General features: G+C 42.3%; 1 protein-coding gene across 1 annotated transcript; it reads right to left on the reverse strand.

The window, feature by feature from the left end:
• Positions 1 to 3,340: 3,340 nt before the first annotated feature.
• LOC104560008 (ketosamine-3-kinase) lies at positions 3,341 to 10,741 on the reverse strand. Its single transcript, XM_062010952.1, has 6 exons — positions 10,554 to 10,741; positions 8,205 to 8,356; positions 7,000 to 7,091; positions 6,431 to 6,513; positions 5,911 to 6,033; positions 3,341 to 5,214 (listed from the first exon to the last, which is right to left on the reverse strand). Exons 1-6 carry the CDS (start codon positions 10,692 to 10,694, stop codon positions 4,876 to 4,878), a joined length of 930 nt encoding a protein of 309 aa, XP_061866936.1. The 5' UTR covers positions 10,695 to 10,741; the 3' UTR covers positions 3,341 to 4,875.
• Positions 10,742 to 13,145: the final 2,404 nt, after the last annotated feature.

Consider the following 13,145-nt stretch of genomic DNA (forward strand, 5'->3'; position numbering starts at 1 on the left):
GAGATTTCAGCAAATTATTTTGATGATTAATTGCAAAATGTGTTGTAAAGTAATAGAATATTATTTTTAAAGAAAAAAATATAAAGCTATTTTGATTCTGGTGCAGCTTAGTCACCAGAAATACACTTTTCCCTGAAATCTTTTGTCACAATGCCTACAGGACAAGATAATTACATACCACTCCCCACTTGCTTTTACTTCTGCTAGAACAGTCCATCATGGATTAAAAATCACCAGATCTATTTAGGAACAGCAGTGAAGACGAAAAGCAAGAAGAAAAACAGTACAAGAGTGCAACATTCATACCTGCAGGCAGTTTTTGCAGATGACAGCAGTCCACAGGAATGAAAACAACACAACCTCCTGCCCTTCCATTGAACTGCAGAGTACAGAGGAACTATAAGCAATTCTGAAAAAATACAGGTTTTGCATGGGTTCAAACTGGATGTATTTTCACAATTGGGACAGTCAAGGCCAGAGAAGTGAGCCTCCATCCCTGGGGGGTTTCAAGATGTGATGGTTTAGCCCTGGCTGGGTGTCAGATGCCCACTAAGTTATTCTATCACTTCTCCTTCTCAACTGGACAGGGGAGAGATAAATATAAGGAGAGGTTTGTGAGTCGAGATAAAGAATGAGAGATCATTGAGCAATTAGTGTAATGGGCAAAACAGACTCAACTTGAGGAGAAAAAGGTTTGATTTATTAATGAACCACCAGAACAGAACAAGGAAATGAGAAATAAACCCAAATCTTAAAACACTTCCCCTCACTCCTTCTTCTTCCCAGGATTCTCCTTTATCCCCCCAGCAGCGCAAGTGATGAAGGATGGGAGTTGTGGTCGGTTTGTTACAGATGGACTTTGCTGCTGCTGCTCGGGGGGAGGCCTCCTCACACTTCCTCCTGTTACTCTGTGGGGTCCCTCCCATGGGAGACAGTCCCTCACCAACTGCTCCAGCGTGGCTCCTTCCCATGGGCTGCAGCTCCTCATGAACTGCTCCAGCATGGGACCAGCAATGGGGGCAGCTCCTCACACCCTGCCCCAGTGTGGGTCACACCCTGCCCCAGTGTGGGTCACCCCTTGGGAGAACAGTCCTGACAGCAAACCTGCTCTGGCCTGGGCTCCTCTCTCCCCATGGACTCCCAGGTGCTGCCAGGACCTTGCTCCAGGGTGAGCTTCCCACAGAGTCACAGCCTCCTTCAGGCATCCACCCGCTGGGGCGTGGGCTCCTCCATGGGCTGTGAGTGGGTCTCTGCTCCCTTATGGCCTCCATGGGCTGCAGGGGCACAGCTGCCTCAGCATGGGATGCACCACAGGGCACAGGGGAGTCTTTCTTCCAGGGCCTGGGCACCTCTTCCCCCTCCTTCTCCACTGACCTCCGTGTCTGCAGAGATGTTCTCACATTCTTACTCCCTTCTGCTGCTGCTGCAGTTTTGCATCTGCACAGCAACTTCTTCCCTTACTCCAGCCTCCATCACTAATTGGCCAGGCCTTGGTCAGCTGTGGGTCCATCTTAGAATTGACTGGCTTTGGCCCTGTCAGCTACAGGGGAAGCTTGTGGCAGCTCTTTGTCTAAAGAAGCCACCCCTGTAGCCCCCCACTACCCAAATCTGGTCCAGACAACACCACTACACAAGATCAAGCAAATAACTAAGTCATCTGGTCCGTCCTCATACTTCAGTCTCCTGCTTAAAGCAGGATAATGGAAGGGACCTTCTGAGGTCTGTCCCGACAAGTTGGGTGGATGTTGCACTGAAGGAAATGGGCTGGTGGTTGATAGGGCTGAGATAAAGGCTGCACTCCATCAGCTTAAAGGGCTCTTCCAGCTGAAACCATTCCATGACTCTATGATCCACACCAATGAAACCTTGTGCCTGGAGCAGTTCAGCACCAGATTTTCCTAATCTCCTAACCATTGATTCCAGATTTCCAAGTTTCTCTTACTCTAACTCCTCTCCAAGGCGGAAACTGATGTTATTAAAGTTATGCATACTCATATCCCAACCACTAGTTCATTCCCTAAGGAAGCAATTTCAAAATCTACTTTAACAGAAGAAAACATATATAGAAAGATCTGGTTTTCAAAGTATTAAAATAAACATTCTGAGATGCTTCAGCCCACATACTTGTATTGTGATCCATCATGAGAGCATATTAAAACTTTCACAATATACAAACACACGTCCAGTGTATATTTAAGAAAAAGCAGCGGCTCTTTTACCCTTTTTCCTCATCCAAACTCAAATGGAAAGTCAGGAAATTATGATGCAGATCCACAAAATATAGAATAACACCATGGGTACAAGGAAACATGCTCACTAGACTTAGAATGTACAGAGCAAGCCAAGAGGGAGAAACACATGAGAAGGAAAAGCAGGACACATTAGCTTTAACTATGAGAGAAAAGGATGAATAAGAAAGACATTCCTAGAACACAAAATGCAACAAAATGGTCAAAAAGGAGAATTCTGAGAGCAGTGCAGAACTATATAGCAAATAACAATACCTCATAGAATTGCAGCAACTTCTTCACTGTCCAACAGTAGCCTTCTTTCAGAAGAGAAGATTTCATCCCCTGATTCAACTGCTGTCTATAACAACTCAAACCCAAGGGATCCGTGGCACAGTAGAGCTCGCTGTTACCTTCCCTGTGTATTCCTCACTACACCCCTTCCATTTTTAATTGTAACACAAAATAGCTTTGAAAAAGTGAGCATAATATGTCTTAAAACACTAAATATAAACGTTTCTATTTATGTAACTTGCATCAACAGAATTTTCCTTCAATCACAAAGATTCTTTGATTCAGTTTTTAGGAAAAGGTGACCTTTGAAGACCATTTATCACTCATGTCTACAACTGACAGATAATTCATCTTCATATCACATTTTATCTTCTAATGATAAAAAGTATTTAGGTATTTCAGCAAAATAAACATGTTGATTTGTTGAAGATTCCTGAGCAGAACAGCCTTGCTAAATAACTTCTAACTTTATTACGAAGGTATATTGAAATAACAAGTTAAGGAATCTAACCAGACTGACTGCTGGCATTTCTTCAATCAGCTGCACCAAGCAGGGTTGAGTGAATGGGATAAGGATATGGGCCCAGATGTAACGTTTCATCAACCACACCCAAACAGCTGGTACCATGCATAAACCCTGAAAGCACAGATAGGACCCCAAATGACACTGTAACAGAACAACATAGCTCCAGACTGAAATTCTGACCGAGTTCCCACCAACACCTTTGACGACCATAACTGTAAAACCAATGAAGGACCTTTAACAGGTTAGAGCAAGCAGCTCCCCAAGAATGAACACATGAAACAGCAAACAAAAATAATCAACAAGGAAACTTTTTATTCAAACAACAAGGTAAATCCTATTCAACCAAGCAAGGTTTTAAAACTTTTTGTAGCAGAGGTCAAACAGCCAGTGAGAAGAGTGGAGAGACAGCTGTAGCAAGTGGTAGTTTTCTCACAACTTGCTTCCAATTTGTATAAATAATTGCCAAACTAAAACCCCTCAATAACAGTGAAAAACATTTTCAATTGAAGCCACTCCCAAACACTCAAAACACATGTTTGGAATCATGCATCTCTCTCAACTACCTGGTACACTTGCACCAAAACACCATCACCAGCCCATATGAAAAACAGTCCAATTTCACTATTACCACCTGGCAGGTGTAAGAAACAGCTAGGCTGCAAAGCTATCCTTAAAGAACTTCTGGCAGTGCTGTAGAGCTGCTGTTCTGTGAGTTACATGTTAACCTCCTTTGGTTTCACCACTCTTATCCCAAGAGCTACAAAGTGCACTTACTGGGGAATGAAGAATAGAAGTTGGCTTATGGGTCCTGTAGTCCAAACTACAGAAAATGTATATGAAGTCTGTTAACACAACGAGATTCCATCACTCTGTGGACAACAGTCAAAAAGTACAGCCAGCTGCTTGTATTAGTGACAGAGCACGTTTTCACACATAAAGTGTCTTATCTGAAAAGATCTTTAAGAATGCACAGTATCAGATGAAGCATAACTCAAAAAAGAAGAGTGTGCTAGTTCTGGTGAAAACAAAACCTCTGTGGATAAGAGCCCACTGACTGGTAAGCACAGAACTGCCTACAGAATGCCACGGGGCATCAAAATGCACGGCAGAGACAAATTATACGCATTTTCACACAGCTTTGTAAGAGAACAGCAAAGCAGTCCCCATCCGATAGTATCATCTCAGCAACACGAATAGCAAGTCCAAAGCATTTCTCAGTTCCTATTCTTTCATTTTCTTGTTGACTCTCAAAATATTGTTAACGTTGTTCTCATGCACATAACTGGATGTGAAGAGCTGAAAGAGTCTGAGCAACCTATCAGAAAGGGTGAGGGGAGACAGTAAAAAGCAAGGAGCAACTTCTCTGGCTACCTCCTCAGTAACAGAGAAAAACAACTTTCTATTTCACAAACACTTCTCTAATATTTTCCATTCCTGTGTAAATGCAAACTCTGGTATTTCTCTACTCTGAAGCACAACTGGTCCCTAGGAGAGAACTTCTTTCAAAACATTTACATTTGAGTGCTTGATTTGTATTGTCTTGCCTAGTCTCAAGCATCCAATGCTTTCTTGACACTGACAGATCTTTTGTGCAAATTGAATAAGCCCCTTCCTTAGCTACTTCCCCCATGAAGTTATTTCCAACTGTCCTAAAAAGGGATGACTATGTTACATTCGGTATTCAGCAGGATTCACTGATTCTAGGTCTTTAGCTATGCAACAAGATCAAGGGTCTAGTAGCTTCTTCTAACATTACTACTCCTGTAGTTGCACTGTCAAGTATGGGGTTCACCAATCAACATAGGAAGCATTCTGCTAAGCAGCAAGTCACTTTACAAGCTTTCTCATAATGTTTAGAGAAGACCCTCTGTACCCTGTACCAAAATGGTTCCAATGGTTCATGTAGTGAAAAAGCTGATAAAGCTTTAGGCGCTTCTCAAATCCTGCAGCTTTAGGAATTTTACTGTGATAAGCAGAGTAAAACGAACTGCTGAAGCCACCAAACATCCCAGCTATTGCAAGCTCATACTCTGAATGGCCGTAGAAAGAAGCCGGATCAAAGATAATTGGACCAGAATCATCCTCGGCGACATTTCCTCCCCAGAGATCTCCATGCAGGAGAGCAGGAACAATTTCTACATCACAGAACAAACTGGGTATCTTCAGCTGTAGGGGAAAAACAGCAACATGTGTAAGTACTACTTTTTAAGGTGAATGAGTGCAGAGTTTTATCTGCACTCATGCAGAGCATGAACTGAAATCCCTAACTGGAAACAGATGCTGAGAAAATCAAAAGTATTTCTACTTTCCTAAAAGCCAGCAGCTGAAGAATAGTCACCCAAACGTTTGTTAGCAGTGTGTTGTTAGCAAAATAAGAAATGCAAAACAGTGCTGCAGTACTGACCAGCTTTAATAACAACAAACACCTACTTCCTTAGAGGGCTTGGGGATCTCTCACCAACTCTGAGGAGATTTCTACAAAGTAGCACCCAAATAGTCAATACTGCATTAACCTAATCAGATGCAAACCTTAAATGAACAGATGATGTGCATAATAGTACTGCTTCTATATATTCTTCATCATAAACATTTAACAGGGAATGAGAAATGTGAACTTGATCTAGTACTTCCCAAGCAGTAAGGCAAAGTGCTCTTTGGCACACATTCACTTTGGAATATTAGCATAGGGTGATGTGGCAATAACCATGCTACCTTAGAATAAAGGTCATTTTAGTCCCTAGAAGGTGGAGTCTCTTACCAAGAGAAAACATCAACAACAGGGACTTTGTTTTATGAAAAGAAAACCTAAACCACTGATACCTAGCTATCACTCATAATGAGAACTGAGAAACTGTCTCCTACCTGAAGTTGTGCCCAAAGTTCTCTTGCTTCCCTGTCTCCTGAATTCTTCTCGATCATGTCCATCTGGGGCTGGATCCTTTGCTTGGCAAAGAAAGTCACCCAGTCACTCTGCCATTCATTTACCTGAAGAAACAAGAGTCCAGATGTTTGTTCTACACCAAAAAAAAAGACAGATCTTTTTCTTTTTCAAATGAAGCTTTTGAGGATTACATAGCCTTTGTGCTGATAGCATCCAGGAGAGTAAACGCTATCATTTAACAGAATATCATCTTAAAACATTAAATTAGGGGAATAAATACTTTTTTCTAAGTGGTAAAACCCAAGAACTTTAAGAGCTACGAATGCCCAATGCAGCTGTAAGTGCTGCCAAAGTGCTACTTTCCTTAGCAGACTAAATGATGTTTTTTCTTTCTATGATTCCAAAGAAATAAATTAATTTCCATTAAGACAATTTCAGCCCTTGGTGTCACTGAAGGGGAAATAAGATCAAATTCTATCAGTCTGATGAAGTACAACCTACCTGTGGAAGATAGCCACAGCAGGTAACTGTATGAAAGCCAAATTGATCCACAAACTGGACTTCCATTTGCCCTTGACCTTTACCTTTCAAACCAAAGACAAAAATCCAAAACTAATGACAAGATTCTAAGTATCTGCAATGCAAAAGGACCTTAAAAAATACATAAGGGTACAATGCCTTTTCTACTGAGAATAAAAACAACTGCACTTTAATACCCTCTTACAATGGCAGTTGCTGTTGGATTTTAAGTTTAAAGTTTGATGTAAACAGCTATATTGTAATATTCACAATCATAGTTTGAAGCAGCATATCTCCTCTGGTACTCTGTCCTTGCAGAAAGTGTGGTTCTGGATCCCAAGGGTCACACAAGTGGAATAAATGTTTTGCTTACAGAGATCCAAATAGAGCAAACAAAAGCAAAAACAAGACTCCCTGCCTGTTTTGTCCAAATCTTGTTTCATAATATCTTTAGTGGAAGAAGGTGGACTTATCCTGAAATAACAAAAGCTATTTTAATCGTTTTGTCAGTTATTATTAACTAGGTTAAATGTGCAAACAGGATAATGTACCAACTGTGTTTCCCTCTTTCTTCAGCTTCTCTCCAATTTGCTGGTTATGAAGGTGGAGATCAGCCAGTTGTGTCCCAAGTTTTGCTGCATGCCTAGGAAACAATACACAGAACACAATGTACTTCAATAGTTGTTCCTGACAACACTATCAAAACTGAAGGTGAGCCATCAATCAGAAACTTAATAGCAATGAGAAACCGTGAATTCTAATTTCTGTGTGCTATCACTTCTATGAACTTTGAGAAAGCTTTCTGTGAGGAATGCACACACAACATGTAATGCCTTTTTTTTTCTAGCAATTGCCTTTGGAAAATAGAGCTAAGCAAGACTCATCCTTGTCTTTATATCTGTGTGTCTGAGCCTGAAAGATGAAGAGTCAGGTGGGCTTTATTTATCTATTTTTAAGAAAATCTTATCCTGTGCACAGCTCATCAAAGTTTTGCCGTAATTACAAACAACTCTTACAGCAAGTTCCCTGCCATGTTAGCAAAAGTATGTTCCCTTTCCTGTCTTTGACCTCTCATATCATTTCCTCTTCTCAAGGCACTGTATTTAAGGTAAAGTTATTTCTTCACTTTGTCCCTGTTAACACAGGTCATAGCTATCCCCTGAAGTCTGTATGCCAAGCCTTGCACTCACATACTTTTCATCGCAATCAGTTCAAACACAAGATTTTTGCTCCTTCTCTTATAGTTCACCAAGAGCTCTTCATGGATTAGAAACTGTCCATAGAGTGAGCAGTGCTACAGAGTCAAAAGTTTGAGAACATCAAAATCAAGGTGAGAGTTGTAAAAATACTGAGATCAGGATTCATTGCGTTGGAGAAGTGCCTCTGCACAGTCACAACAAGCAATACTAAACAATGGTTCTTATATCAAAGGCAGGTAAACAAAACCGGTGATCAGGTAGGTCATTGTCCTTACTGGATAAAGGAACCTTACTGTAAAAATCACTAGTGAGCTAAAGAAAATACCAAACAAACAAAAACCAGCAAGCTAAACAAAACCCACACTTGCTTCTTGAGGTATGACCAGTTTGCTGGGTGAAGCACTATGAAGTATTTTAGACAGTTCTCTGCTGTATAAATGTATCTTGACTTGCTTTAAAAAAAAATAAACCAAGTTTCCACTCTGAAAACAACTTATTTAATAGTCACATGAACAAAAATTTCTGGTTAAAGGATACAAGATAATACTGTGTTTTACCTGTTTAAGCCTCTCATTTCCAAATGTTCCATCACAAACAGAGTATTACCCCCAGGCAAGTCTATAACTTTGATGGGTTTAGGCACTTTCACTGTCTGTGTTTTCAAGATGGCTTCCAAACTTGCCATTTCTCCCTCAAACATTCTTCTGGCCTGCCAAATATTAAAGGAAAGTATTAGCCTCCATGAACATTTATCATAGGTGAACAAAGCTCTTTCACAAAACCAATCAAGGCTGTAAATGTCAAATAAAAAGCTTGGAGCAAGTGGTTAATGCACAGAGAAGACACAAATAGACCCACACTACCAGACTTGCTGTAATTTTACAGCTACAGAGATTTCATAAAGTGACTCCATGGAAGTTACTTTGGTTTTAGCATTCTCTATAACTGTAAAAAGAACTTAGTCTGCTTACAATTGCAGGAGAGAAAACTGCATATACAGAAAATGTAAGCAAACTTACTAAAGCATTATGCAGCAAATGTCTGGCAAGGTATAAGCAATATAAATCATCAGTTGAGAGACTCTAAGAATGGTGCTATCATTCACAGTCTTCATAACTTTCCTGAACAGACTGTTTAATAACATAGCTGATCTTCAAAATGGGCTAATTTGCAGTCACAGAATTATTTTCCCTGATCTATTACTATTACCTCACAGGGTGGGGAGAGGAAACAAAACCAAAAAATCCTATCAATGACAGCAGCCAAATGCCTCTTACAGCATTTTGCACATAGACGCCTTCAGAAGCCAAGCCACTACCAACTGCATTTGTTTTGAAGACATTTTGAATTTAGGACCTATTTCTGCAACTGTTCTCCACATTGAGTAAAATCTTTTCTCTTAAGTGGCACCACTGACAGCAGTGAAGAAAGTCACATGAGGAAATGCTACTTTTCTAGAAGACTCAGACAGAGGTTGCAGAAAAAGGATATGTGAGAAATGTACAGTATCTGCTAAATGCAAAAGCAAAGAAACATAATCAACAAGGTAGAAACAGAATAGGATCCTTTTAGTACTGATACATGAAACAGCCAAAGGACAATCTGCAATAGACACTGACTAAAAGTACTAAAGACTACAGCAGATCGAACAACTGCTGAGTTACTTTCCTTTGTCCAGAAGAAATCAGTAAATACTACATCATACTAGCTTAAAGTCAGCTGTTAACTTTAATAGAGTAAAAACCACAGTGTTTTCTAAAGAACTTTGTTTTTCTAAAGAAACTGCTGATACACAGTCACTGCTGCACACACAGTGTTGTAACAGTCTAGCAAAGTTTGCTTTAATCAGCGCTTGGGATTCACACATAGGCAAAAGCACAGAAAGCGATTACTGAATAGAAAATCTATCCAGACCTTTTTTTTTCCATGCCCTGTTTTGTAGTTGGATGGATTGCATACCACACAATTAACAAAAGACCTAAATGGAAAAGCTGTACTGCTATCCAACTATTTTCAGTCAGCCATAAAGCCCCTTCTGTACCTTCCCATCCACTCAGCTCTCTCATGCAACCAGAATGTGCAGACGAATTTAGAATAGATACAGTTGCATATATGCTTTCAAAAACATTTATTTGCTATTAAGGCCAAATGCAACTTCTGATTGTTGTTCTTCCAGTGAAGCTACTCACTTGACAGACACAGTGTAGGGTACTTTTGCAGTAAATTCCACCCGATCTCCACTTTTGCAACTAAGGATGTCATACAGGTATGCTGCAGTACACTTATCTCTGTCAAACACGGACATCAACCTTCTAGCTACTATCACACACTGAAGGGACAAAGCAGAAAATCTTGAACAACGATTATGAAAAATACAATTTCTTAACAGAAGCTCCTTTTTACGTGCAGGGAATCAGTGGGTTTGTTACAAAGATGTGTGCCCTCAGATGGTCGTTTTATCCCTTCTGTGCTGCGCCAGACACTGTCACAGCAAATGCAGCCATAGTCATACCACCGTTATCCCGGCCATAACTCACAGATAGCACATCATTGTACTGCACACCACGGCCAAATGACGCTGACATCGCACCAGCATCCCACCAGAAATGCTGCTTGCTATCCCCAGTGTCTCCCCATCGCCGGGAACCCCCGCCACAAACCAGGCCCCCGACTCACAGCGACCACCAGCCGGACCCTGACAGGGCAGAAGCTGCCAAATGAGGCCGATTTCTAACCCCGGCGGCAGGCTACCTCCCTGACACCAGCCGTGGAAATCCTGCCGAGGCCAGTCGGCAACCCTTCCTCGCCAAGGAAAGGCCGTGGCCGGCCGAGGCCAGCCCGCCGCCCGTCTCCTCAGCGCGACCACCCTCACAGCTGCCTCCTGCCCTGGGCTCCGCCATACGCACCTCCGCCTTGGAGTTGCTCTTCACATACACCCTGCCGCGGTCCGTGTCGTAGCTCTGGCCCTGGCTGATGCAGCCGCCTCCCGAGTGGCCCGTCGGCCGGAGGACGCGGGTGCCCAGCTCCCGCCTCAGGGCCTCCTCCATGCTGGCCGCCGGGGCTGCGGCTGAGGCCGGGGCGGCTCTGCGCCTGCGCTGGGCGCGAGGCCCGGCGGGACCGGCGCGGCGGCGGCTGCGGCGGAGGTTGGCGGGCGGCCCGGGCGCTGCTGTGGCGATAGGGCCTGGGCGAGGGCCAGGGCTTGGGTGTAGACTCTGGGGAGAGATCGAGAAGGAGCCGCTTCTTCCCTGCTGAGGGAGAAAAAAGCGTAAAATCGCTTCCCGGAGAACGCAGAGGAGCGGGGCTGCCGCGGCCTGGCCTCAGGGCCTCGGGGGAGCGGAGCGGTTGCGGCTCCGGAGGACGCGAAGGGGCTTCTGTCCCGCTGCTGGACCCGGGCAGCCGCAGGCGAGAAAGCCTCTCGGCCACGCGGGTTGGTAAATAATGCCAGCCAACATCCCAGCGCGCCTGGAACCTGATTGGGACTGCAGAGAGCCTGAAGTCGTGCTTGGCTTGAGTGTCTGCTGAATTCTTTCTCACTATAGGTTGAATGCAGAGGATGCGCGTGGCAAGGAGGAGGTGTCACAGCAGGGCAATGTGTGTAACAAAGGGCATGGATGGGCATTGTAAAGTGTTTGCATTGAATGTACTTTCAGGGCGTTATAAAGGCACATGCTTAAATCCATTCTGCAACAATAACGTCTTGGTGCTACTGGGCAGTGGCCAGTGTAGATCTGAAGTAGATTAATATGTTTCTCATTGGAATTAGTTACTTATTTAGCAAGTAACTTCTTATTGAAGTACAAATTTGTGTAGAAGCTGAAAGAGTTCCTACTGATCTTTTATTTGGGTTTTTTTGTTAGTGCAAAATTGTGTACTTTCATTTTCTACCGTCTCCTTAAACATCTGTGATCTCAGTGTTTGCAATCGCTAATTCACCTTTTGTTATTCCTGACTAGTTCCCTATTCACACCGCTGATTTGTCTTGCTTGGGGGTTTTTAAGAGTACTGCTGTGGCACCTAAGCGATTTAGACACCTGTAGTTACATATCTGTTTCTATGTAGCAGTTTATCCAGAGAGCAATTAAGATTAAATTAGAGTTACTGATGCGTGCTTTCAAGTTTTGAACTGAGTTTTGCTTTAGAAATTTTCGTCTGGGGCTTTATTTCAGGAGGATTACAGCTTAGAGTCCTCTAATAGCACCAAAACAGCAAAAGGTAAGAGGACTGAAGTTCTTTTTTTTTAATCTGAGCTTTGCTCTTGAAGCAGATATTTTGAATTCATCAGGATTTCTGGAACTACAGCAGACTTGGCAGACTTTCCATAACTGTTTTTGATAGGTGTTGATGTTTCTACAGGCTATTTCTACAGAGCCTGAATAAGTCACCAAAGTGCTGTGTTTTCACCAAATCCAAAACTTGGGAGATCTATTAGACCTAGGAGATGTGCTTCACAATGCTTGTGTGTGTGCACCATATATTTACTTTCTTGGAATGTACTTGATGGGTGAGCATGGTCAGAAGCCAATGAGATACAAGAAATTTGACATCTCTCATTTGTCAGACTTAGTGCATGTACCAAGACTATGGATGTGCAAGGCTTGGAACAGAATCAGTACTTTTTAGAAGCACACATTCATTATCACTCTAAAAACCCTTCCCAAACTGACTCGTGGTAGCTGGAGCTTGGGCTTTTAGCCACTCCAAATATGTCATAAACATGTGAAGTTTTCCTTGTAGAAGGGTGGTTGAATGGTTTGTATTATCTTGCTTGTTTGTGTAGCAGAGCAGGGATTTCACTTAACAGTGTTGGCTAAAGAGGACATTATAATGTGTGGATGTGACAGTGATAGCCTAAAACCTAAGAAACTGCAGCTTATTCAGAACCACAGATAAAGTAGTACCAGAAAAGTATGGAGTCACAAGTGAGATCATGTTTTTCTATGCTGGAATCTGTCTTCTGCCACATATTTGCTCTCCTGACTCTGTAAAATTGGCCTTAAACCAATGTTGCAAAGGTTAGATTCAGTTGTCTGAAGTGGTTGATGAAGAACAATTGAGATTAGGTCAAGGGAGACTTTAATTCTCCATTTGGATCTAGGAATCAGCAGCAGGTGCTATTGAAAATAATGCTGTGAGTTTTCTTTGAACCTTCTTGCTTCTTCAGACAGCCAAGGAATAACATTCATTCCGAGATCACAGGAATCTTGTTCTGTAGGTTTTGGAGAACTATGAGATAGGAAGAATTCAAACCCCACATTTTTATTAAATGACACTTTGGCAGCTCTTGGCAAATTCCTGTTTTGTCTGGTGATTTTTTTCTTTTGACAGAGCCATTGGAAACCAATCACAAGTTGTTAAAGAGATTTAATGGTGTTAAAATAGAATTAAATGTGCAGTTCAGTCTTGAAATACTGAGCTGTAGTAGAATGTTCCATACTGTCAGTAAAGAAGTTAGTCAGGCAGCACTATAGTGAATGCTGTAGGAGAGCAATTGCCCTTAA

The sequence above is a fragment of the Colius striatus genome, chromosome 18, assembly GCF_028858725.1.
Source record: "Colius striatus isolate bColStr4 chromosome 18, bColStr4.1.hap1, whole genome shotgun sequence".
NCBI classification, from domain to species: Eukaryota; Metazoa; Chordata; class Aves; order Coliiformes; family Coliidae; genus Colius; species Colius striatus.

Bases quoted from the DNA above. Each gene is read 5' to 3' on its own strand.
- LOC104560008 (XM_062010952.1), bottom strand. From the start codon at position 10,694: ATGGAGGAGGCCCTGAGGCGGGAGCTGGGCACCCGCGTCCTCCGGCCG. The intron at 6,514-6,999 runs GTACATTATCCT...TTGGTTTGAAAG, and splicing joins GAAAGAGGGAAACACAGTTG to GTAAAGGTCAAGGGCAAATG. The intron at 5,215-5,910 runs GTAGGAGACAGT...TTTCCCCTACAG, and splicing joins AACTTTGGGCACAACTTCAG to CTGAAGATACCCAGTTTGTT.